We start from the raw sequence: 24,851 nt of genomic DNA, 5'->3' as shown, positions 1-24,851 counted from the left end.
GTTCGGGGAGGGGGAATTTTAAGGTTTTCTGCTTTGCTGTTGAGGAAACTGAGGCTCAGGGAGCTTGACTTACCGGGCCCAAGGTCACACAACCGAGCCGGGTTTGGAATCCGAGTTCTCCTATTACAGCCTGGTCTCTGCTCTGCCGGCTTCTGTGCACCTTTCGTGCAGCCGGAGGGGTGCTAGGCCTCCCATCAAATGCCCCTGCAGAATAATGTTATTTGGGGGAAGCCCAGGAAAATGTAGGATGAAAAGTAGTGTTTTGGATATAACTCTTAAGTGCCATGGAACCGCATTGTGTGTAGATAACTGAAGGGTAGTTTGTGTGGAGGGTAGTTGCTGGAGAAAGCAGCAACCTGGAGAAACCTGTCAACCCAGGTTTGGACCGCCAAATGGGCACTTAACTAAAACAACTGGCAGTATTGATTCAGAGTTTTTAGAACCTAGTAGTTTCCCCAGGATAACAGGAGTGTTTTGGAAAGATGGGCTTACACACAGTGAGTGTTTTCACGGGAGGGGCCAGGTATTGGGAGGGTGATTGTGAAAGTTACTTTTCATTCCCTGTTCAATAATTTGGGTCTTATGAATTAAAGTAAGCATGTGAGGAACATATAGTAATCAAGAAATAAACACTGCTGAGTCTTGTTGCAAGTGGGGGGATCTTGGGTCTTGAGGGGACCTTGGAAAGGCCGAGGAGGAGGCTTGCCCTGAAAGGGGTGGGGGTGGCCAGCCCAGAAGGAAGGAAGCAAGCCTACCCTCCACCCAGTCAGCTGTGTTCAGGGCCCTGGACCGGAGGGAGGGGGCAGGAGATGAGGGTGATATTTCAAAAGAAGGGCCTGAGGCCAATGGGGCTCACAGGCTGGTACAAAGAACTTGGCTTTGTAGTTTAGCCCTGGAACTTGGGCCAAAGACAAATTCTCTGAGTGTCGGCTTCTTCCACTGTGAGCTGAAGAGAGGATCACACCCATTTGCAAGTTATTGTAAAAGTTCCCTGAGATGGGTAAGAGCTCCTAGGACAGAGCGTGGGGTCACCGTGGTCATTGTTATTTTAAGGGATGGACGCAAGGTGCCAGTGAGGATGGCTATTTGTAGAGTTGAGACAGTCCTGCCTGACACTGTGATCTGGGCTATGAATCACCACTGTGGGACCCCCGGTCCCCTATGAGTCAGCCTCTCTTGGATCCTCACTCTTCTGGGTTCAAGGTCTAAAAGGTATCTAAATGCGATGGATTGATTAGCGAGAGGGTGCCGTTGGGGCTAGCTGAGGCTGCAGGCGGCTCATTCCAGGGAAAGCCTGTTGGCAGGGGCAACTTTTGGAGCATTTTGAGAAAGACCTAGAAGATGGTGGTTCATTTGTGACCCTGAGGCTGGTGGTTTGACCTTCGGACACTTCAACTTCCTCTGTGTGACCGGGGTGTGAGAACCCGGAGCTGTCGTGGTGACAAGGAACACGCAAGGCTGGGATGCAGGGTCAGCGTTGGGGCGGATGCCTGGGGAGGGTGGGCGAAGTCCCACGTGTTATGTGTCACTGAACCCTGGCCAGGTTTCCTAGATAAGCTCACTGGGACTCGGAATGGGATTTGGGAAGAGAAGCTGAGCAAAGCCCGAACAAGCCCTTCAGTGATTTGACACGCTTTCAGTGTATAGGTGACTCTGGCTGCCTTTTTGGTGGCTGTCTGTGAAATGGGAGCTTTCCAAGCTGTGAGCAGTGGATTTGGAGAGAGAGCCGGGGTCGCACACCTGCTTGGGTTCCTGGCCGCAGGTCCAGCTTGGGGGACATGGCAGGCGGGAGTGGAACAGCCTCTTGACGGTGGGAGGGGGCTGTCAGGGAGCCCGTGACCTGCCCCGCCTCTTTCGTGTGTCCCCCCACTTCCCTGTGTTCCCCTGCTGCTTCCTCTTCCCATGCCTCCCCTCTTCTCCCCACCTTTGACTTAACAAACAAGAAGTGAGAAGCAGCTGGAGTTTCTGCCTGCAGAGAGCCCTGGCTCAGAACACAGTAATTTTTTCACAGAGCAGCTTGCGACCCACTGTCCCTGAAATCAGTTTTGTGGGCCCATGGGCATTTTTAAAAAAAATGAGATAAGAGTAGAAAAGAAAATATTGGACCCAGGCATACTAAGGTTAGATATTGTTCTATGAAACTTGTTTTAGCTTGACATGTCTGTGTGAGCTCTGATGGAGGGAAGAAGGGTGTGTGAAACCCAGTGCTTGGTGTGTGGGGAGGGGCCTGCGTGTGTCAGGGGCTGGCCCCTGGCAGTCCGGCTGGGGTGTGGCCTCGGGTGGTCCAGCTGGAGGGAGGGTAGGAGCGAACGCCCAGGGGCCCAGGGCTCAGTTCAGAGAGGATGTTGTTCTGGTGATTGCAACCACATCCCTCAACCCACTAAGCAGGTTTGAAATTCCTGTAAGACTTTTTCCCTGGTGCTGAATGCTGTGCTTTCCAGAAAAAGGCTACCGGTTGTTGGGGCAGAGTCCTGACTCCAGATCCACAGCCTGTTTGCTCCTAAGAGCGCCCACAGACCCCACTGGCCCAGCTGCGGGGACAGGACGAGCGGGTTTACACTGTGTGCCTTGTTCCTAAAGGTCCAGCATCTCCTTGGACACATGTCTTCTCTCTCTTTGGCGAAATCCTCCTGGTCTCAATAGGCATCCACCTCTGGTTGACAAAAGATAGAAGCAGCAAGGGTCCTGGGATATAACCGGGCTCTTAACTTGCCAGTGAACTCTGCGTCGGCCCAGACTGTGGCCCAGTCTTGGGGTTACCTTTGACTCAGACTTTTTGGACAAAATGGAAATGTATGCCCAGCCTATTGAAATCTAACCATACCTTTCTGGTATTTCTATATTAATTTTAATCAGTGGAATTCTTTGCCCTTGACTTTTTGGGAGGATATGATTTAAATAGTTGACATCGGCAAAGTGCTGTCAGGCTGCAATCTTAGTTTTTGGTCCAGCCTTTGGACCCTTTGTGACCACAGGATAGCACCTGGCTTTGGTTTGGCTGTACACTTGGAAAAGAACTTCTCGTGTACCACCTCATACCCATCCCAGGGGGCAGGTGCTGTTAGGATTGTCCGTCTTAACAGATATGAGATTGAGTGGCTTAGAGAGTGGTCAGTTGCTCATGGTCACAGCTTAGCAGGTGGGGAGCTGGGATGTGAAGGCCAGTGTCTCTCTCCAGGCCCTGAACTCTTATCCCTGAGCTGTAGGCAGCACTTGGGAGGATCCAGGTGATATTTAGCCACCTCCTTTCCATGAGTTGCCGAGGGGAGGGGACAGGGGTCGGGCAGAAGTCCCACAGTGGTGCTTTCTTTTTGGCCAAGACACAGACCTGGACAGAGGGCCCTTGCAGGTGTATAACGAGAGGCTACACGGTCCTGTGTTTCATTCCTGAGTTAGTGGTGAAGAGCTGAGGGTGCTTTGCGCTTTGTGTGCTAAGTCACTTCAGTCCTGTCCAGCTCTTTGTGATACCATGGACTATAGCCCTCAGGGCTCCCCTGTCCAGAGGATTCTCCAAGCAAGAATACTGGAGTGGTTTGCCATTTCCTCCTCCAGGGCATCGGGGTCTAAACTGGGGCCTGTTTTGCCCAGCACATTGGCCACTGACTAGTTCAGCTGCCCCACCTCCCTCCACCACCCCCAGGCCTTTTGTACTCCTTGGCAGGGACCTGAGAACACTCATCACATGGGATTATAAGATCTGAGCATTGCAAAATCCCAGTGCTGGAGATGGTCACCCATCTGACCTCTCTGACCAAAGCAGGTGTCCGCCCCTCCATCGTCCCCTCCTGTCTCAGCAGTTTCAAGGATGGGTGGGGGGGACCTTGATACCCAGCAGGCCAGAGTTTGCCATCTTCCCCCTAGGTCTCTGAGGTCATTAAAAATTAATGCTAAAGCAGTACATGACTGTGTAATAAAAATCCAGAAATGAAAACTGTGGAAGTATTTGTGATGAGAAGTGAAGGCCTTCTCTTCATCCCCAGGGGTGAGCCTGTGAACCTTGATGGTACACACATCAGTCCATCATTTTTGTGCATATCGGAATAGGTGTAAATGTAATTCTTTAAAGTGATTTCATATGATAAATATATTTGTACCTTTTTCACATAGTATATACACCTTTTCATGTTATTAATAGTATTTGGGGAACCCTTCTCTGTTTCTTTGTTTTATCTTTTCACACCCTAATAATTCTCAATTATATGGTTTGAGTGGTCCCCAATTTACTTAACCAAAGTCCTGTGGATATTTGTTTCTAATTTTCCTCATTATAATCAGGGCCGTAATTACTGTTTTGTGCATGGGTCTTGTAGCAGAATTGCTGGAGTTTGCTGGTGTGTGCAAAAAAGACAACGGCTGTTGCCACAGTGCTCACCCCATTTATTACCCCACCAGCAGGGAATGGTAAGCATTTGTTTTTTCCCCATTCACCAGCCTTCAGGTTTTACAAAATGCTTTGATTTTGGACTATTGAAAGGCCATCTTGGATTTGCATATCTTAAATTACGAATAGAATTGAATATCTTCTCATACCTCATTGACCCTATGGACTTCTTTCTCTGTCAACTCTCTTTTGCTCATTATTCTGCTGGGTCGGTCTGAGGCCCTCTTAAATTAGTCTTAATATTCTACAGGTGAATGAAATTAGTAAAGCGGTGGGGTTACGAGAGCTGTGGCTGGGGTGTTGAATTTGGGCACCAGTTCCACCGAAACCATGTTCTTGACAGTTCTGCGAATCCTGGAGAAGGATTCTGCCAGTTTTAGATGAAATGCTGATGTTTCTGATGTAGCAGTGAGGTGAGAAGTCATGAGACCTCCATTACTTCATTGTGTTAGCAGCCCTGCCCTGGGGAACCATAGGAGACTGGGGTAACTGGTGCGTTGTGCATCGGCTCTGTGCCTGGAGTGTGGGGCTCTCCTGCCAGGTGGGGCCCTTAAAGGAGGAAACCTGCGCCTTCTCTCTCTCTCTCTTTCCTGTGTGTCTGGAGTTGCTGTGGGTGTCCGCTTTCCTGACGCATTTCTACAGGGTGACAGCTCCTTGCATCCCAGATGCACGCACTCCCCACGCTTCCTGTGGTACCCTGCACCCTGCAGGATGGCCGGCAGCCCAACTGCGATGGGCAGGACTGCTTAATGGACTGCAAAGCAGGCTTTGGTGCTGGGACACCAGGGCTGGCTGGATTTGCTGCTTCATCATTTGTCAGGAAGTCTTAGTCTGACCTGCAAGCTCTTCAAGGCATCGCAAGCTTTTCTGGTGAATTTTTCTACTATTGGACCAGTGTCTCCTGAAAAACACTGGCCTGCCTGTAAAGTCCCTGAATCCCCACAGGCACTGATGGACACAGGAGTTTGCTCTCTTGTGTAGGAAGTTTCAGGCTTCCCTGATGGCTCAGTGTTAAGAAATCCACCTGCCAATGCAGGAGATGCGAGTTTGATCGCTGGGTTGGGAAGATGCCCTGGGGTAGGAAATGGTTTTCCAGGCCAGTATTCTTGTCTGGAAAATTCCATGGACAGAGAAGCCTGGCGGGTTACAGTCTATGGTGTTGCAAAGAGTCAGACATGACTGAGCACACGCTTGTCTGTAAGAAGTTTCTCTTTGGGGTCTGTTCACAATGGTCGGACTAACACATGGAGCATCTGCTGGTGGTCTCACTTGGTCCTGGCTGGCTGGGAGGGGAGGGACTACCCCCCCCCCCCCCCTGCCGACACCGTGCTGTCACTGAGGCCGGGTAGGGGGTAAGAGTGGGGATGAAACCCCCACACCTGGGCTTCCAGTCTGGCATTGTTTCTCCTGCATCACTCTGCACCAAAGTCATACTTCCTTTTTTGTCATCTATATGTAATTTATCACCCTTGCCAGCTGATAACTATCAATGCATAGGGGCTCTGAGAAGAAGACTTCCTCTTTGCCGTTAATAGAAATAGCAAGAGGAAGATGTGCTATTTATAAACAAATTTAATTTTCACATAAGTCATATTAGTCATCATATCGTTTTGGAATTTCTTAGGAATTGTCTTTTTTTTTTTTTTCCATGCTTTGTATGAAAGCCAGCGTTTATCCCATAACCTCTCAGGTGGATGTGGTCCTGGCCAGTCCCGAAGCAGCACCTGTCTGTTTTGTTGCTCAAAGCTGAGCAGACCTTGGATTTGGACCCTAGACGTGGGGGCACAGTTGAATATGCTCAGAGGAGATCAGCCAGGGGTGGTGAGTGGAGGCCCCCCACCGTCCCTCCGAGACCTGGCTCTGGTGTTAGGGCACAAGGGGACATCCTCAGAGGAAGGAGACATCCCGGGGCTTCAGGAAGCCACAGGGAGAACTCCCAGGAGGCAGATTCTGTCGTGTCCTTGAGGATGAAGGGTCTGAGTGAAAAGCCAGGTGGCTTACTTACTCCCAGTGGCTGAGGCTCACTCTCCCAGAGCAAATTCTTCACCATTCACAAAGGTTATAAAGGACATCCATGTTCAGTTAGTTGTTCAATAACTGAGCCAGTTAAGATACAAGACTTTCAGTGTCTCAGGACAGGAATTAAGTCTTGGCTGGTGCCAAGCCCGGCGCTGGGCACAGGTGAGTGAGTGTGTGACTGGGTGAGAGGGTAGTGGGCGTGGGCAGGAAGGTATCGGCCAGTTGCTCACCAGCCCTCAGAAACGACTTGAGGTGTAGATCTGGATAAAAAGGAGGAGAAGATTTTATCCATGGATATTCAATTTAGATGTTTTTTTCTTTTACTAGTAAATTATTTGCCCTTTTTCTTTGTTAGCTCAAAAGTGATGAGACCCTGTCCAGATCTGTAAGAGGCATGGCCCTGATTGTCAGCCGGTGGCAGGGCTCTGCCCAGCCTATGTACCCGCCCCCTGGCGTCTTCCGATTACCTGCGTGTGCCACCTGGAGAGGTGGGAGGATGAGACTGGTCTGTTGCTGCTTGACCCACCAGCAAGCACAGACGGATCTCTGGCACAGGCAGACGAGTTTCCAAACCAGGAAATCAAGCTCTTAAAGTGTACCATCGTGGCTGAGTTTGGCCTCCCCATTGGAGAAGTGAATAGGTTTCACACTGCTGTGCGTTATACCCTCCCGTGTATGTAATTTAAGGTCTGCGTGCTGCCCCGTATGTAGGTTGGACTGTCAAGTCTTGGGGCGCTTGACAGCATTGTCCCAGTGCTGGATAGAGGTTCAATGTGAATTTGGATGGTGCGTCCACCTCATCCAGCCCAAGTTATATAAACTGTAACAGCTTCCTTCCTGCAAAATGGGAAAATCATATCCCTTGCGTCGTTCTGATAACTAAGCAAACGATTTAAACTCTTTGTTACTATCACCATCTTTTGGATGGTATGCCAGCCGTAGTGGCGTGTGAAAACGGGCAGCGGGTTTGAAGGTTTGTGTCACACTGGCTTGCCACCGTGCTGTCGTTTCCTGATGCTGACCGTGAACTCAGTGGATGTGGAGAAGTCTCTCAGATGCACTTCTATAACCAGAGTAGCTGGCAGGCTAGAACTTTGGCCCCCAGTGGAGCATTAGCTGGTTGGGTGTCTGGGGCTGCAGTCCTGCTGTTGATAACAGCAACGCAAAACCAGGGGATGTTGCGTCGATTTTCCAATCAGGACTTGCCCTGCGTGTGCCTTAAGCCCAGATTCCACACCTGCTGTCGGGGGAGAGGTGACAGAGTGCACTTTTGTCTCTGTGCACACAGGCTGGCTCCTGGAAGTGATGACTCATTCTGGGGACAAGTGTGCCAAAGATGTCTCCAGTCACAAACTGATGAAAGGAGGGTGTTTGACCTTTTAGGCCTTGAGGACTGTGGGGGCAGGTTTTGGATTTACCTTCTAAGCAGCCCTGAGGGTAAGGGTAGGCAAGGCGGGGTGTGGATGCCTGTGAAAATAACACACCTAGAGCCTACAGCCGAGTCTGACTTATCTAGCCACTTGCTCAAGAAAGAAATGACAGTAACCACTCACTTTTCGTCCTGTGCTTTGCAAGGGCAAAGACCTTTTCAAAGTTATCATCTTGTTCAGCGCTTTTGATGACAGCTGGTAAGTCTCATCAGAGAGGCTGGGGGAGACCTGGCCTCCGGCACAGAGCTCCTCAATGCTGGAGGAAGTAGTCAAGTCCGGGCCTCCTGACCCCTGTCCACTAAAAAAAAATAGACATGCACAACCTAGAACCTGAGAGTTACGTTTTATTTGGTGACCTTACTGAGGGCTTTCCTGATAGCTCAGTTAGTGAAGAATCCCCCTGCAACTCAGGAGACCCCGATTTGATTCCTGGGTCAGGAAGATCTGCTGGAGAAAGGATTGGCTACCCACTCCAGTATTCTTGGGCTTCCCTTGTGGCTCAGATGGTAAAGAATCCTCCTGCAATGCGGGAAACCTGTGATCCTTGGGTTGGGAAGATCCCCTGAGAAGGGAAAAGCTATCCACTCCAGTATTCTGGCCTGGAGAATTCCATGGACTGCATAGTCCATGGGGTTGGAAAGAGTAACTTTCACTTTCACCTGAGGACTATAATCTAGGTGTTCTAGAGAGGAGAGGGAGGATCCAGGATATATAGGAAGTTTTTGCTGGGAAAAAAATGTAGTTGAATATGAAGGATCACTGCTAATCACACAAAAAATAGCCATGTCAAGTTAATGATTTCAGTGCTCATCTGTGTACAGGAAGGTAGGTGCAGGAGTCTGGCCCCTTGAAGTGATTCCCTTGATATGCATCTTAATTGCCTACAGGGGTATTGTTTTTCTGTATCCTGAGTTCTTCTCAGGGTGCACCGCTGGGCTGCTGCAGTGGCTGATGGCTTGATTGGGGGCAATGTTTATTATTCACCCGCGTGGCAGGCAGTGTTGTTTGTTTACTGAAATGGAAGGCAACATTTTTTTGTTGTTGTTCACACCCCTAATTTTGTGCAGTTTCTGTTTTTTTTAAGACTAATCCTTATCTTCTGTGGCCTGTGTGCTGCAAGAAATGCGTAATGAGCCTGTTATCTAAACTGTGTTTGCAGTGAATGTTGTTTGGGGCATTGTCTTCATTAGTTTTGTGTTCCTGGGAGAGGACAATTCCCATTTTCTTAATTTCTTCTACTTTTTGAATTTTAGTACTGCTCCGCCCATACCCATACCTGCTAAGCTACTTTGCGGTGGTGTGTGCACATCTGGTGTTTTTTGTGATGGGACAAAATAATTCCAAAACAAATCCCTCTCCCCTGTACAACCGCTCTCCTTACCCTCCAAACAATCCCTACAAGAATAAAAAAGCAACTCTAAACTCCTGGTTTCTTGCTGGAGATAAAAACTTGATTTCATAAAGTTGTTATGACCAAGTCATAGAATCATGAACTCATAACCCCATTCTTGAATTCCCTTTACAGACTCTTCATCAGATCATGGTTTAAACTCTTTGCATGCCCCCATTAATGGTGAGCTCCCCGCCCCATCCCCCAGAATGAGTCAGTTCTCTTAGAAGCTTGGTCTTACAGATTGTGCTTTCCATCCTGGCTCTGGAATGGCCTGTCTGTAATTCCAACTTTCTTTACAATCTCTGGTCACCTGGGTAGTACTGGGATGCCCTGTGAACATGTGCTGAATGTTGTTATCTGGCTTTTAGAACTAGACGATTGCCATCTGTTTTGCTAAAGCAAAACTGATTTTTCTGTAACTGGGCCTCACACATTTATTGGGCTTTCCTGGTAGCTTAGTGGGTGAAGAATCTGCCTGCCAACACAGGAGACGCAGGTTTGATCTCTGGGTCAGGAAGATTCCCTGGAGGAGGAAGTGGCAGCCCACTCCAGTATTCTTGCCTGAAAAATCCCATGGACAGAGGAACCTGGTGGGCTATCGTCCAAAGGGTGGCAAAGAGTCAGACACAGCTGAGCATGCACGTTAGCTGTGTCACTCATTCATACCAGTTCTGTCCAGTGGGATGGGAAGGCAGCGCTGTGCTCAGCAGGACAGGGAAGACTAGGGCTTCCACCTGGGCCCCTATCCTCACTGTGGCTTACCAGTTGAGCTACCCAGAATGCCACACAAACCCGGTGCCCCAGTTCCTTGTTGGAAATGGGATAGTGATGTTAGTTCTGAGTATGCTTAGATCTTCATCAGATTAGTCCACCTAGGCAAAGGAGTTCTGTATGTTGTGAAGTGCTGTACAGATGTTGAGTGGAAGCTTGTGTGGCCTTTTGCCTGGGATTCGGGAAGAAGTGACATTAGCCAGTAGTGGTTTGCTAAGGGCTTGTCTACCAGATGGGATGGGTGCTGAGGGCTTTGGAGTATTCCTTGCTCCCCAAAGCTTCCCCTGTGGCTCAGCTGGTAAAGAATCTGCTTACAATGTGGGAGACCTGGGTTTGATCCCTGGGTTGGGAAGATCCCCTGGAGAAGGCTACCCACTCCAGTATTCTGGCCTGGAGAATTCCATGGAATGTGTAGTCCATGGGGTCGCAAAGAGTCAGATACGACTGAGTGACTTTTATTTCACTTGCTCCCCAAAGACAGCAGGCACCCGTCATGGTTTTCCAAGTTCACGTAAACCTTTCTCAACAAGCATCATTTTGTGTTCTCACCTCCGCTTATTACCCTTGGAGTTCCTGGTGGTTGTGTCAGGTAAGAAGGTTGCACTTCCTGGCTACATTTTGCAGCTCCCAGCAGAGCCTCTCGGAAAAACTAGGTTCAGTCTCAGGGAGACTGAGCTGTCGGACAGAAAGTTAACCTCATACACGCTGCAGAATTTGTTTTCTCAGAGAGCCTGAAATTCTGTTTCGCTGTGGACATCCTTTCCAAGATGGTCCTCAGGTTAGCCTTTGCTGGAACGCGAGTGTAGGGAGGGATTTGTTTTCAGTACTTCTCTATCATTTGCGTCTCAGATGTTTCCTCATTTCTCTTTGTGTGATGAGCTGCCTCCTCATTCCTCAGGAAAGCACTAGGATATCGTGCCCACCCATGTGGCCATGACCGCCCCGAGGTCGGCTGGGCCCTGGTAAGCGGAGCCCCCCGCCTCTGGCACAGTTCCGCACCCTCCTACCTGCCACCGCTCCCGTCCTCTTCTGCCGTGATGGGTACCAGGAGGATACAGGCGTCCTTCTGTGCTCTGGTCCTTCACTCTGAGCCGTGCATCTGTTTCAGTGTTCTAAAATAGGATGCAGGCAGCTTAGATGGTACCTCCTCTATTTCCACTAAACCAATGCAAAAGTGTCCCCAACCAATGAAGCAGTTTCACTTGTTGGAAGAAAGTCACTGTATAGATTAAATTCAATCAGGTCATTTCAGAGGTACTTCGCTTAACGGACAAATAGAAGAGATGAGGCTCCCAGCAAATGCTGAAGAATGGAGGCGACAGCAGTCTGGGAAGTAATTCAAACGTGGTCATGTGTGGCCGCAGCATTTCCTGGGTCCCTGGGATGGGCCCAGTGCCATGTGAGGGGCTGGGTGCCCCGAGATGAGCAGGCCCGTCCCTGTCCTCAAGGAGGGCAGACAGCTTGGTGAATGGGGTCTCTCAAGCCGCTGGACAAATGCTGGCCCAGGTTTATCAGGTCTCTCCAGCTGGACAAATGACAACCTAGACAAGTGACAACCTGTGTTTTATCAAGCCGCTGCTCGGGATAGGAGGAGAGGGGATCAGCTGACCAGGAGAGCCCGGAGGGAGGTTCAGTTCACAGAACAATGAGTTAATGTGGGTGTGGAGATGGATGAGGTAGCCTGACACGCAGGCGAAGACACAGAAGAGGCAATGGGACATGGATTAAGGAGTGACTCTTGTGGAGTAGAACTCTTATGGAGCTTAAAGAGCTTAAAGAAAGAAGTGTCGAGGTGAGGAAGGTTTAACAAAAATGGTGATTCTGAGGGTAGTGTCCACTGAGACAGCTCTGCACTGTCTTGGACCTATGCTAAGGTGAGGTTTCTTAGCCCCGAGTCTTGACCCACTATCCTTCCTGGGGCAGAGTATCTCCAGATTGGATGTTGCCTGTCATAACATCACATGTCTTTGGGCACGCCCACAAGATGAAAATGGAGAAACTTACCTTGTAGATAATGTACCTTTGATAATAGTCTCATTGAGAGAACTAGAAGGGGAATTAATTAAAATCACTTTTATATATTTGCATAATAAATGAATGGACCTGATTCCTGAATTTCGAGTAAGGAGGTTGGCCTGAAATAATTCAGAGGCCCATATTAGTTTTAGTAATTGATGTTTTTCAGGCTGAAGATGCTCTGTTGATTACGTTGCAGATGGAACCCCTTGTGGGAATACACTTTCGGGTTATTGTGTTCCATGTGTGTTATCTATTGGGGTCTAACACAAGCACTGCCGCGGTTTCTAACTTATGGAAGAGTATTCAGAAAGACAGTATTCCAGTGGCGTGGAATAATCTTAGAAAGTTAGTTGTGTTCCAGGAGGTCAACCTGGAAGTTGTCACGTTGAGAAAAATATATTTACCAGTTTGTTAACCTCAGAGTTAAGCACAGCATAGAGAACCTGAGTTTGGCAGGAGGGGTATCTTTCTGTTTTTTTGAGGTCTGGCTCAGCTTTCCTCGAAAACCCTTTGTATGAGGGTTAAAGGAATCCCATTTTGAGCGGTAAGTGAAGGCTTGTCAGGTGGAGCAGGTAGCTCCTGCCAGATCCAAAGATTAAAATCGAGAGATCAAAAAGTGACTTGGAGTGGGATGAGTGGAGAGCAGGGTTCTCAGAGCTGTTCAGCTGGAAATTTCAGCCTTTGTTTTGTGTATAGGTTCTGCTTATCTCTGGCTGCTTCTTGAGGTTCCGAAGGGAATTTCTTCTTGAGGGCACACACTCGCTCCTGGCCTTCTCCTGTCCTGTCTCAGAGGACACCACGGCTGGAGGGAGGTGAACGGGGGTCGGCAGGGGACTCTGGCTGGCCTGGCTTCTTCACCAGCAAATCAGCTTCTTCCTTGAGGCTTTGACTTCTGATGGAGCTGACAGAAGTGAAACTTGAAAAGCGGTGCCTAGCCGGTTGGCTCCTATATTCGGTACCTACTCACCAGCTCAGTTGGTATAGCATCTGCCTGCAATGCAGGAGACCCCGGTTCAATTCCTGGGTTGGCAAGATCTGCTGGGGAAAGGATAGCCTACCCATTCCAGTGTCCTTGGGCTTCCCTTGTGGCTCAGCTGGTAAAGAATCCGCCTGCAATGTGGGAGACCTGGGTTCGATCCCTGCGTTGGGAAGATCCCCTGGAGAAGGGAACAGCTACCCACTCCAGTATACTGGCCTGGAGAATTCCATGGAATATGTAGTCCATGGGGTTGCAAAGAGTCGGACACGACAGAGTGACTTTCACTTTCACTCACCAGCATGTGTTTAGGAGGAGACCTTGGAGGAGCAGAAGGTCAAGGAGAGCGTGGCTGCTTCCAGCCAGCCTGTGCTTCTTGGTCAAGCAGATGCTGGAGGTGACCTGGGTCTACTTTCTCCCCTTGGTCTCCTGGACCCAGTCTGTCACTCAAAGAAACTTTTAATTTTTAAAAAATATTTTTACAGTCTTTATTGAATTTATCATAATATTGCTCCTGTTTTATGTCTTGTGTTTTTTGGCATATGGGGTCTTAGCTCCCCAACTAGGGATCAAACCCACACCCTCTGCTTTGAAAGGTGAAGTCTTAACCACTGGACTGCCTGGGAAGTCCCTCCAAGAAACTTTTTATCTGTGTTGTAAGTTAAAAAAAAAAAAAAAAATTGGTAAAATACACGACATAAAATCCAGTCTTTTAACCAATTTTAAGTGAACAGCTCAATAGACTCAATACAAGTACACGTACGTGGCTGTGCATTCACACAGTAGACGGTCACTGTCCAGCTCCAGAGCTCTTCTCACCTTGCGCACCTGAAGCGCTGTCCCCATGAAACACGAACTTCCTTCACCCTGCCCCCACCCCTGGTAATCACCATTCTGCCTTCTGCTTCTGTGGCTTTATCTGCTCCGGATACCTTGTACGAGCAGAATCACACAGTATTTGTCCTTTGGTGCCTGGTGTATGTCACTTAGCATAATGCCCTCAAGGTTCAGCCAAGCTGTAGCATGTGTCAGAATTTCATTCCTTTTGGAGACTGAATAATGTTCCATTGTGTATATCATACTGCATTTTGTTTATCCGTTCATCCATCGATGGCCAGTTGGATTGTTTTTACCTTTTGGCTGTTGAGAATAATGTTGCTATAAACACAGATACATCTCTTTGAGACCTTGCTTTCCATTCTCTTGGCTGTGTACTCAGAAGTGGAATTGCTGGGTCATAGGGTAGGTCTGTTCATGGGGTTTTCAAGGCAAGAATACTGAAGTGGTTTGCCATTCCCTTCTCCAGTGGACCACGTTGCGTCAGAACTCTCCACCATGACCTTTCCGTTTTGGGTGGCCTTACATGAGGCATGGCTCATCGTTTCATTGAGTTGGGCAAGGCTGTGATCCAGGTGATTAGTTTTCTGTGATTGTGGTGTCCATTTTGTCTGCCCTCTGATGGGTAAGGATAAGAGGCTTGTGGAAGCTTCCTGATGGGAGGAACTGGCTGTGGGGACGACAGAGGATGAGATGGTTGGATGGCATCACCTACTTGATGGACATGAGTTTGAGCAAGTTCTGAGAGTTGGTGATGGACAGGGAAGCCTGGCGTGCTGCAGTCCATGGGGTCGCAAAGAGTTGGACATGACTGAGCAACTGAACTGAACTGAGGGTAGGTCTATTTTAAATTTTTCTGAGGAATCACCATGCTGTGTTCTATAGCTGTACCCTTTACCCTCTGATAGTGTATGTAGGTTCCATATTCTTTACATCCTCACCAGTGCATGTTTTTTCCTGTTTTTTAGGCAGTAGTCATCCTAATGAGGCAAGAGATAGATGGGCCTCCGGCAAGGCATTTACAACTGGCCTCCTGTTTACATTTCTCTGGGGTGAGAAAAGATGGACTTCAGGCAAGACACTTAGAACTAGCCTGTTTGCATTTCCTAAGACAGGAGATAGGTGGGCTCCAGGTTAGATATTTACGACCAGCCTCCTATTTGCACTTGGAGATAGAAATAACAGAAACGGTATAAAGAGCCAGGCTTTGTCTCCTGAGGACACCTTAAGATAACAGTCATGGCAGGAACAGAGAAGGGCTAAACTCCATTTGAGTAAAGGATCAAGAAGTCATTTATTAAAGCAATTATCCTTCAATTAAAAAATAAATTAAAAAATAAAGAAGTTATTTCCCATCCTTGGGGCAAGGGAGAACACTGCACATGCTCAGAAAGACTTCTTGGGGTCAAAAGGAGGGGGCACCACCCCATAATATGTGATGCCAAGAACCCTCTCCCCGGCCCCCATAGGCCTTTGGGTTGGAATTCTTGAAAAAAGTAGTGCATGGGTGTTGGAGAGGGTCCTATGGTAGGTCAGGTGAGGAAAAAGAAACCAGATAACTGGCCAAAGGAAGGTAAAGACCCAGAAGAACTGCCCTATGTAAACGACTTATCTGCCTCTTTACTCCTCGTTACAGGGGCCACCCACACCCTTTCTCTCTGGTGTGCATCTCTGCCTTGCTTCTGTCTTAACTAAACCATTTCTCTGTGAGCTCTCCCACTGGTGCTGTGTCTCTGATAATAAACTTTATACCTGTTTTTACAGTTTTCACCTTCTTGAGAAGTGCGTTTATCAGTAGGGACAAGAGCCAAGGCAAGCTTTGTTCCAGCCACTGTCTCTTTCTGGTCTAGTGGCTGAGATTCTTGGTTTTCATCCAGACCACCCAGGTTCGATTCCGGGCAGGGAACTAAGATCTCACTTCAAGATACTGCTCACTGCCGTGTCTCTGAAATCACAAATAGCTATGAGGTGGTAGTGAGTGCTCTCCTTTTTAAAAAATTTTCAATGCTTGGTTCCAGCTGGCCTAGTGCGTAGACACTGACAGTTCCTAGGAGCGTGTTGGCAGGTGGGGCCCTGGCTCAGTCATTTGTTAAGGATTATAGAACAGATTTTCTGCTTCGGAATGGAGATATTTTCAGATTTGCAAATAAGTTATTCAATAGAGAGGGTAGCTAAAGATCTCAGAGCAACTTCTGATTATTTGTGGTAAAAAAAACACATCAGCCCACCCATGGCCCGCTACAGGGGAAATCCCAGGGCTGGAAATCGAGGAATTGATGTCTGCCTCTGTCTTGGTTGTGGAGCTCGCCTGAGCCATGTCCCACCTCTGGGCTTATTTCTTTAAAACGAGGATGTTGGGACCCGAGCTCAGTCAGGATCCCGCCAGCTTCAGAATTCTCGGTCTCTGCCCATTTACCTTGAATTTACTCATTGGTGGGCGGGGAAGGATGCTTCGTTCTCGAGAACAAGAGTACAGATCAACATTTCATTTAAATTATGAAAGATGCCCTTCCAGTTGCTACGGATTGAAGAGTGCAGCCTTTATCTTTGGATGACTGGGGCTGGACCTGGACCTTGCAGGTCACCCGGGCCGGTATGCTCATTTGACAGATGAGAGGCTAGGACACAGAGCTGGTAATGCCATCCAGTTATGAGCTTTCTCTTTCTTATGAATAAAAAATGCCTATCAGCAGGTCCTGAGGCCTTCTCAGGAGCCCTGCCAGCGGAGCAGTGACGTTGGCCTGGGTTCAGGACTGCGGTGCTGGGGAGCGGTTATTCAGGGGTCACTGTCATTCAGGGGTGGGCAGAGCCCATATGTGAGGGTGGTGAAGTTGGAGGAAGCCATGGGGGATGGGAGAGGGGCTCAACATAACCAAAGCCAAGGTCAGATTCCAGGTCGGTGACCTTGGGCATTTGCTGCATTGCACATTTGCTTGTCCTTCAGTTTTCCTACCTGAAAGGCCTTATACCTGCAGGGTTATTGTGAGAGTTACGAGAATATGACAGAAGGGGCTTCCCAGGTGGCGCCAGCGGTAAGGAACCTGCCTGACAATGTAGGAGATGCGGGTTCGATCCCTGGGTTGGGATGATCCCCTGGAGGAGGGCATGGTAACCCACTCCGGAGAATTCTTGCCTGGAGAGAGGAGCCTGGCGGACTCCAGCCCATAGGGTTGAACACAACTGAAGTGACTTAGCATGCACGCACACACATGACAGAAATTGTAAAAAAAGGTTGTTATACTGCAGGCACTGCTGTCTCATGAGCCCAGTATGTTAAAATCCAGGTTGACCATTGTGGTGATGCTTTCCTTTTATAAAATGACTCCCTAGAGAAAGTGTCAGAGTTATAAATAGTCCTTTTCTCTATGGCTCAGGAAATGTCCTGCCTCCCCTTGTGCATGGAGTTGGTTAACCTGTACCATTAAGCCAACTTAGAATGCGTGTGACTTTATGAATTAAGGTACCTGGGCCTTAGTGAATGGTGGAGGCTGTGCAGCTGGGAGGCAGGTCTGTGCATCTGAATGTGTTTACTGAAGGTCGGCTTACTTCTGCATCTGAGGGAGGAAGTGTATTAATCCAGAGAACGTCATTTAAAGTTGTACCATGAGCCAGAGGACTTTCTCATGCTCTTTTCTTTGAGGGTTTTGCTCACTGCTTCAGTCTCTGGCTTGTTCTGTTAGAATCAAATCAGCAGTTCTTGTTTGCATGCAGGGCAGTTGACTGATCACTTTAGTGCTTCAGTTTCCTGTTTTGGGAGCAGGGAAAGTCGCAATCACTTCTGCTTATGTTGTAGGGGTTGAGATGAGAGGCTCATAGAAGGGAGTTTCTTCTCTTTTTTTTTTGGTAATTGAAAGGACCAGGCTTGATCCTTGGCCTCAAGGAGAAGCTGGCTTCACTGAGTGACATGAAAACCACATGGCGAAATGGACACACATCAGAGCAAGAAAGTTCACAGTTACAAGCTGTGTAAATGGAGGTTTGCCAGGGCCAGGTGGGCACACACGTGCCGTGGCGGCTGCTGGAGTCATCGTAGGGCTCCTGGGTGGTGGTCAGTGTGGTCAGTCCCATGAGCTCCTGGTTAGATCTGCTGAGGAATCTAACCTGCTTGAGGGCAGGGAAACCGGCCGAGGGCTGGGGACCCGTCAGTTGGAAGTCACGTTGTGTGACCTCTCGGTGCTCAGATGATATTTGAAACCACGTGGCCTCACGAGTCCACCAAAGTATACAGAGCGGAGGGGACAGAACTCTGTGGACTCCGCCCTGAAGTGGAGGTGCTGCTGGAGCCGGAGGAGGCAGGACTCGGCAGGGACAAGACCGTGAGCCACACCCCCAGGGGTGGCTGGGCCCGTCTGAGCGTCTGAGTCCCATCAGGGTGGGTGACTGGCATCTGGAGGCCGGGTGAGGCTGTTCGGGCAGCTGGGCGGATGCGGGTCACACTGGGGTGGCCGGTGGAGCCCCAGCTGTGAGGAGAGGACCAGGGCCCAGCGCCGTGGGGGCTCCTGTTGCTCTGGCCCCCAACGTTTGCCTTGTTTTTCCCCTCACTGCCGCCCTTCAGGCTGGCGTCCTTTCTTGTCTGTGTGATCATCAGCAGCTGCAGATTGGCCTGCCTGCCTTCAGGGTCTTTTCCTGCCAGCCTTCTCTACCTTTTTGTAACCGCAATGCTTTCTAAGTCATGGATGAAGTCATCATTTTGTGTTCTCGAGTCCCCAGTGGCTTCCCATTGCTACCACGTGCTGGCCCGTCTCCTGGCAGGTGTCAGCTCTGCTCCCCCATTGTGTGTTCCCGCTGCAGGCACACATCTCTCCACGTGCAGTGTCCTGTCCGCCTCCCTCTGCCAGTGAGCATCCCTGCCCTCCTCCCCACCTGCTAACTGCCAGCTCCTCTGCGATGGTTCTTCTCCTCCCCTGGACAGAATTCCCTCAGTTCAGTTCAGCTGAGTTGCTCAGTCATGTCTGACTCTTTGCCACGCCATAGACTGCAGCACGCCAGGCCTCTGTGTCTATTGCCAACTCCCGGAGTTTACTCAAACTCATGTGCGTTGAGTGGGTGATGCCATCCAACCATCTCATCCTCTCTCATCCCCTTCTCCTCCCACCTTCAATCTTTCCCAGCATCAGGGTCTTGTCAAAGGAGTCAGCTCTTTGCATCAGTGAATATTCAGGACTAATCTCCTTTAGGATGGACTGCTTGGATCTCCTTACAGTCCAAGGGACTCTCAAGAGTCTTCTCCAACACCACAGTTCAAAAACATCAATTCTTCGGTGCTTGGCTTTCTTTATAGTACAACTCTCAGATCCATACGTGACGACTGGAAAAGCCATAGCTTTGACTAGATGGACCTTTGTTGGCAAAGTGAATTCCCTCAGTGTCTCCTTAAAAGAAGCCTCACGGATGTGCATTCTCCTTCTCGAGCCCAAGTCCTTCTTGGGGGCGGGGGCCTGTGTCTTTTGAATCTGTCTTCCCAGCACTAGGCCCCTTGCAGAGTAGCGGCCCTGGATGTTTGCTCAGGGGGCTCCAGTGGGTCAGCTGTGCAGACAACCTGAAGCCCGGCACAGATAACTCTCAGAAATGTGAGAGCATGGGGCAGGCAGGCAAGGCCCAGGGTGGAAATTGTCCAAAATAAAAGTCATTTTTTTTTCCTTCTCAAGGAAAAAAAGTCATTTGTCTCTAGTAATATTATTAAATACCTACTCTTTTGGGCTTCCCTGGTGGCTCAGCTGGTAAAGAATCCACTTGCGATGTGGGAGACCTGGGTTCGATCCCAGGGTTGAGAAGATCCCCTGGAGAAGGGAAAGACTACCCACTCCAGTATTCTGGCCTAGAGAATCCATACAGTCCATGGGCTCACAAAGAGTCAGACACGACTGAGTGACTTTCACTTCACTCTTTTTGATGTGGTGGGGAATATGAAAGATTTCACGTACCATCTCTCTTCTCAAGAGTCTGGAGATTTGGTTTGTAAAACCTGCACATGAGTTAGAGCAAGAAACGTAAGGACGGTGTCACAGGTACCGTGGACTCGGAGAGGAGCGGCCCAGGGACGACTGAGACTAAGCCTTGCTGGGTGGCTGGGGTTTGGGGTGGGGGTAGCTGAGTGAGGCGTGGGAGTCCCATTCCGGTAGAGCAAAATGCCCTGAGCAGGGTGTGAAGTCGGGCATGCGGTGCGCACATGTTCATCCTGACTGGCTCTAGGCAAAATGTCAGTCGCTCAGTTGTGTCTGATTCTCTGTGACCCCATCGACAGTAGCCCACCAGGCTTCCCTATCCATGGGATTCTCCAGGCAAGGATACGGGAGTGGGCTGTCACTTCCTTCCCTAGGGGACCTTCCTGACCTAGGGGTGGAACCTGGATCTCCTGCATTGCAGGCAGACCCTTTACCATCTGAGCCGCCTCTGGAGCTGAATTAATTGCCTGTGTGTCTCGCTTGTGTCTCTGTCGCCCAGGCTCAGACCATGAACTACGTCGGGCAGCTGGCGGGCCAGGTGTTCGTCACTGTGAAGGAGCTCTACAAGGGGCTGAACCCCGCCACCCTGTCGGGATGCATTGACATCATTGTGGTCCGCCAGCCCAATGGGAGCCTGCAGTGTTCCCCCTTCCACGTGCGCTTCGGGAAGATGGGGGTCCTGCGCTCCCGGGAGAAGGTGGTGAGTGGCCTGAGGGCAGGGGCAGCGTTATGTATTCGGAGCTCCTCGAGGACCCTGACAGTTAGCTCTCCTTCGGGAAGGCTGGTCCCTAAATTGGCAATTAACAACTGTTCTCGTTAACTGTGACTGTGTCAATTTCTCCAAGATTTATAGTGGCATAAAGCAACTATTTATTAAGCTCTAGGGGGGAGGCGTCTGGCATGCAGGAGGCTGGCTAGTTTCTGCTCTTTGCTGCCTGGGGCCTCAGCTGAAGACTCGGGGTTGGAGGCTGGACTCCTCCGCGGATGCTCTGGCTCACTGGGTGGGTGGTCCTCAGCTGGACTCTGAGCTGAGGCTGTCGTCCAGAATGCCTCTGTCCTCTCCACGTGGCCTGGGCTTCATTTTACCGTGGTGGCTGGCTACAAGGGTGAGCCGCTTGCAAGAGAGGGGGCCAGGCGAACTAGCTTCAATAGTCGCTGCTATTGTGCTCAACTCACTGGCGCCACAAGCCTGCAGGGATCCAGGATGGAGGGGGGGAGCAGACTCTGTTTCTTTTTGGCTATGATGTGACATATGGGATCTTAGTTTCCTGACCAGGGATCGAACCCATGGCCTCTGCATTGGAAGCGTGGAGTCTTAGCCACTGGAGCACCAGAGAGGTCCCCTAGACTCCGTTTCTCGATGGACCAGATTGACTTGTTGAGATTAGGGACTGTGAGATATTTGGGAATGTATGTTAACCCATGGCCCCTGCATTGGAAGCGTGGAGTCTTAGCCGCTGGAGCACCAGAGAGGTCCCCTAGGCTCTGTTTCTCGATGGACCAGATTGACCTGTTGAGATTAGGGACTGTGAGATATTTGGGAATGTATGTAACTGAAGTGTGTAGAGACCTGGGCATTCCCTGTGACGTTTCCTGTCGTGGTGAAGTATGTTTTTCCTTCAGGTTGACATAGAAATCAACGGGGAATCTGTGGATTTGCACATGAAACTGGGAGATAATGGAGAAGCATTTTTTGTTCAAGAGACTGATAACGATCAGGTAAGGACAGCTGGGTGATGCTGGCATGCATGCTCATTCAGTCGTGTCTAACGCTTTGTGACCCCATGGACCCGCCAGGCTCCTCTGTCCGTGGGGCTTCTCCAGCAAGAATACTGGAGTGGGTGGCCGTTTCCTCCTCCAGAGGATCTTCCAACCCAGGGATCGAACCCAAGTCTCCTGCCTTGGCAGGGGGATTCTTTACTGCTGAGCCACCTGGGAAGCTGGGTGGTGATGCTTACTTTCTAGTTTTGAGCTTTGTGGGACGCTTCTCTGGGAGATGCAGGAGAAGTGCAGGTGCCTGCTGTGTGGGTGAGGGTGGAGGAGGAAAGTGGCTTTTCCCTGTACCAAGGGATCGAGCCGCAGGGTGGGTGTGTGGTGTGTCCACACAAGACACGTCGGTCCCCGCCTCCTCCATTTTCCAGGGAGACAGAGGAGCTGAAGGATGCTGGCCTGAAGCCATCATCCAAAGCGTACAAATTATACTTGTGTGTCAAGTCTCGAATGGCTGAGTGACCAGATCACATTAATTTTTTATTATTAAAAACTGTTTAACAGCTTTATTAAGATAGAATTTTTATACCGTGTGATTTATCCATCTCACGTGTGCAGTTGTATTTTCACAGATACCTGCACTGATCACACAGTCAATTTTAGAGCTTCTTCATCACCTCAGAGACAGGCTATCCCCTCCCCTCTCCCTAAACCCCAATCTCCCCACTATCCTGAGCCCTTAGCAACCACTAATCTACTTTCTGTCTCTATAGACCTCCCTAATCTGAGCTTTCATCGGAATAGAATCTCATGGTTTGTGATCTTTTGCTCCTGGCTTCTTTCATGTACCATAATATTTTCACGAGTCACCCATATTGTGTCTGTGTCCGTACTCCATTCCTTTATTTGGCTGAGTAATACTCCACTGTATCTATAGACCACGTTTAGTCTCTTGTCATGTGTTGGTGGACACTTGGGTTGGTTTCTACCTTTTGGCTGCTGTGAATAATGCTGTGTACAGGTTTTCATATAGGCATATGTTTTCACTTTGGGGAGTTTGTACCTGGGAGTGGAATTGCTGAGTCATTTATTTTTGTTGTGCAGTTGCCAAGTCGAGTGCAACTCTTTGTGACCCCATGGACTGCAGCACGCCAGGCTTCCCTGTCCCTCACCATCTCCTGGATTTTGCCCAAGTTCATATCGATTGAATCGATGATGCCATCCAACCATCTGGTCCTCTGTCGCCCTCTTCTCCTCCTGCCTTCAATCTCCCCCAGCATCAGGGTCCTTTCCAATGAGTTAGCTCTTTGCATCAGGTGGCCAAAGTATTGGAGCTTCGGCTTCAGCATCAGCCCTTCCCAAGAGTATTTAGGGTTGATTTCCTTTAAAATTGACTGGTTTGATCTCTTTGCTATCCAGGGGACCCTCAAGAGTCTTCTCCAGCAACACTGAGTTTCACACTGAGGAGCTGCCAAGCTGTTGTCCAAAGCCGCTTCGCCAGTTTCTGTTCCCAGCAGCAGTGCACGAGGGTTCCAATCTCTCTGTAGCCTCACCGTTACTTTCTGTCTGGCCTTGTGATTCTAGCCATCCCAGTGGGCGTGAAGTAGTATCTCATTGTGGTGTGGATTTGCATTTCCCTATTGCCATGATGTTAAGCACTTCTTCCCATGCTTATTGACCTTGTGTATGTATTCTTTGGAGAAGTGTCTGTTCAGATCCTTTGATCATTTTTTTTATTGGGTTATTTGTCTTATCATTTGAGCTATAACAGTTCAGTATATAGCTCAGAAATAAGTCCCTCTTATGATTTGTTAAGGGACTTATATGATTTATAAGAGAGATGATTTGTAAAGATTTTCTTCCGTGGTGTGAGCTGTCTTTTCACTTTCTTGATGTTGCCCTTTGAAACACGAAACTTTTCAGTTTTGATGAAGTCCGTTTTATCTGCGTTTTCCTTGTGGCTCATGATTTTGTCGTCATATCTAAGAATCCTTTGCCAAATTCCAAGTCATGAAGGTTTAGCACATGTTCTCTTCTAAGATAAACCATTTCTTTTCACTCTTTCATTCACTGAGAAAGTCGCTTTGAAGGGATCTGATGTAGTGATTCCTCAATAAAATCCTCTTGAACTGGTTCCTTTATGGGAAGATAGCCTGGCTATCAAGGAATGGCTCTGAGTAGCTTCAGGCTTTAAAATGAATATCCACAGTTTCAATCTCAGGACAAAACCGTCCCAGGCTTTGCTTTCTTTCAGTCTCCCCGGAGATGTGACCTATTACCCACCCTTCCCAGCCTCAGCCTCACCTTCCAGGTGTGGATTTTATACATGTAGTACATGATTTGATGTTCTCTAAGCCTCTTAATTTTATTTGGTATTTGGCTACACCAGAAAAACTTTCTTTAAAAATTATTATCATCATCTTAATTCAGTGTGTATTAAAAATACACATACACGTTCTCTTTTACACACACACACTGGAGTACAAAATTGAGTTCAGCTCCTAGGGTATTATAATAACTCCAAGCCGATTTTTTCCTCTTTTCCCTGGAAATTTCAGACCATGTTGAATTTTGGTAGTCTGAAATGACTGAAAATTACTTCGCTTTCCTATAATCATGAAAACGCAGGATTCAGTACAAAATGGCATTTAGTGACAAGTTGACTTTATGGCCATCTATCAAATCCTGCATTTGGTTGCCCTGCACTCCTCATTGCACCCCTCCATCTGTGCTTGGACCCCTGAATTAATGCTGGCGGGTTGTCAGCACCGTTCCAACCCTTAACCACCCGCCTCCAGCTAACCTGGTTCCTTCTTGGACATGTTTGCTGCCCTTCAGGAGGTGATCCCCATGCACCTGGCCACCTCCCCGATCCTGTCGGAAGGAGCCTCGAGGATGGAGTCCCAGCTGAAGAGGAACTCCGCAGATCGGATAAGAGGCCTGGACGCCAACACGTCAGCCCAGGTCTCCCCTCCCAGTGAGACCCCGTCGAGTGGCTCTTTAGTGAAGAAGCGCAGGAAGAGGAGGAGGAAGTCGCAGCTAGACAGCCTGAAAAGGGACGAGAACATGAACACGTCCGAGGATGAAGACATGTTCCCCATAGAGATGAGCTCAGACGAGGAGGCCGAGCCACTGGACAGCAGTAGGTAAGTGTCGGGGACAGAAGGGGCGCACTAGATGAATTCAGTGTTTCGGATGGTCCTGTTTTTTTAAATTGATGTATACCTGATTCATGGTGTTATGTTAGTTTCAGATGTACAGCAAAATGATTCACTTAGATGTGTATATATTCCTTTTCAGATTCTTTTCCATTATGTTATGATAAAATATTGAGTAGAGTTCACTGTGCCATGTAGTAGGTCCTTGTGAG

At 49.0% G+C, this 24,851-nt stretch overlaps 1 protein-coding gene across 2 annotated transcripts in view; it reads left to right on the top strand.

Moving 5' to 3' along the window:
* Positions 1-24,851, top strand: part of LPIN1 (lipin 1) — a 127,677-nt gene that overhangs the window by 57,672 nt on the left and 45,154 nt on the right. For both annotated transcript variants that reach the window (XR_008200115.1, XM_052648074.1), the window contains exons 3-5: positions 20,271-20,471; positions 21,395-21,490; positions 24,320-24,627. Coding sequence is in view for 1 of the 2 variants with exons in the window: in XM_052648074.1 (XP_052504034.1) it covers positions 20,271-20,471; positions 21,395-21,490; positions 24,320-24,627 (605 nt within the window). In the remaining variant the exon portion in view is untranslated. The remainder of the gene's footprint in view (positions 1-20,270; positions 20,472-21,394; positions 21,491-24,319; positions 24,628-24,851) is intronic.

This window comes from Budorcas taxicolor, chromosome 11 (genome assembly GCF_023091745.1).
Source record: "Budorcas taxicolor isolate Tak-1 chromosome 11, Takin1.1, whole genome shotgun sequence".
Classification (NCBI taxonomy): domain Eukaryota; kingdom Metazoa; phylum Chordata; class Mammalia; order Artiodactyla; family Bovidae; genus Budorcas; species Budorcas taxicolor.
Note: the sequence above shows the minus strand (reverse complement) of the source record. Positions and strands in the feature narration are given on the sequence as shown.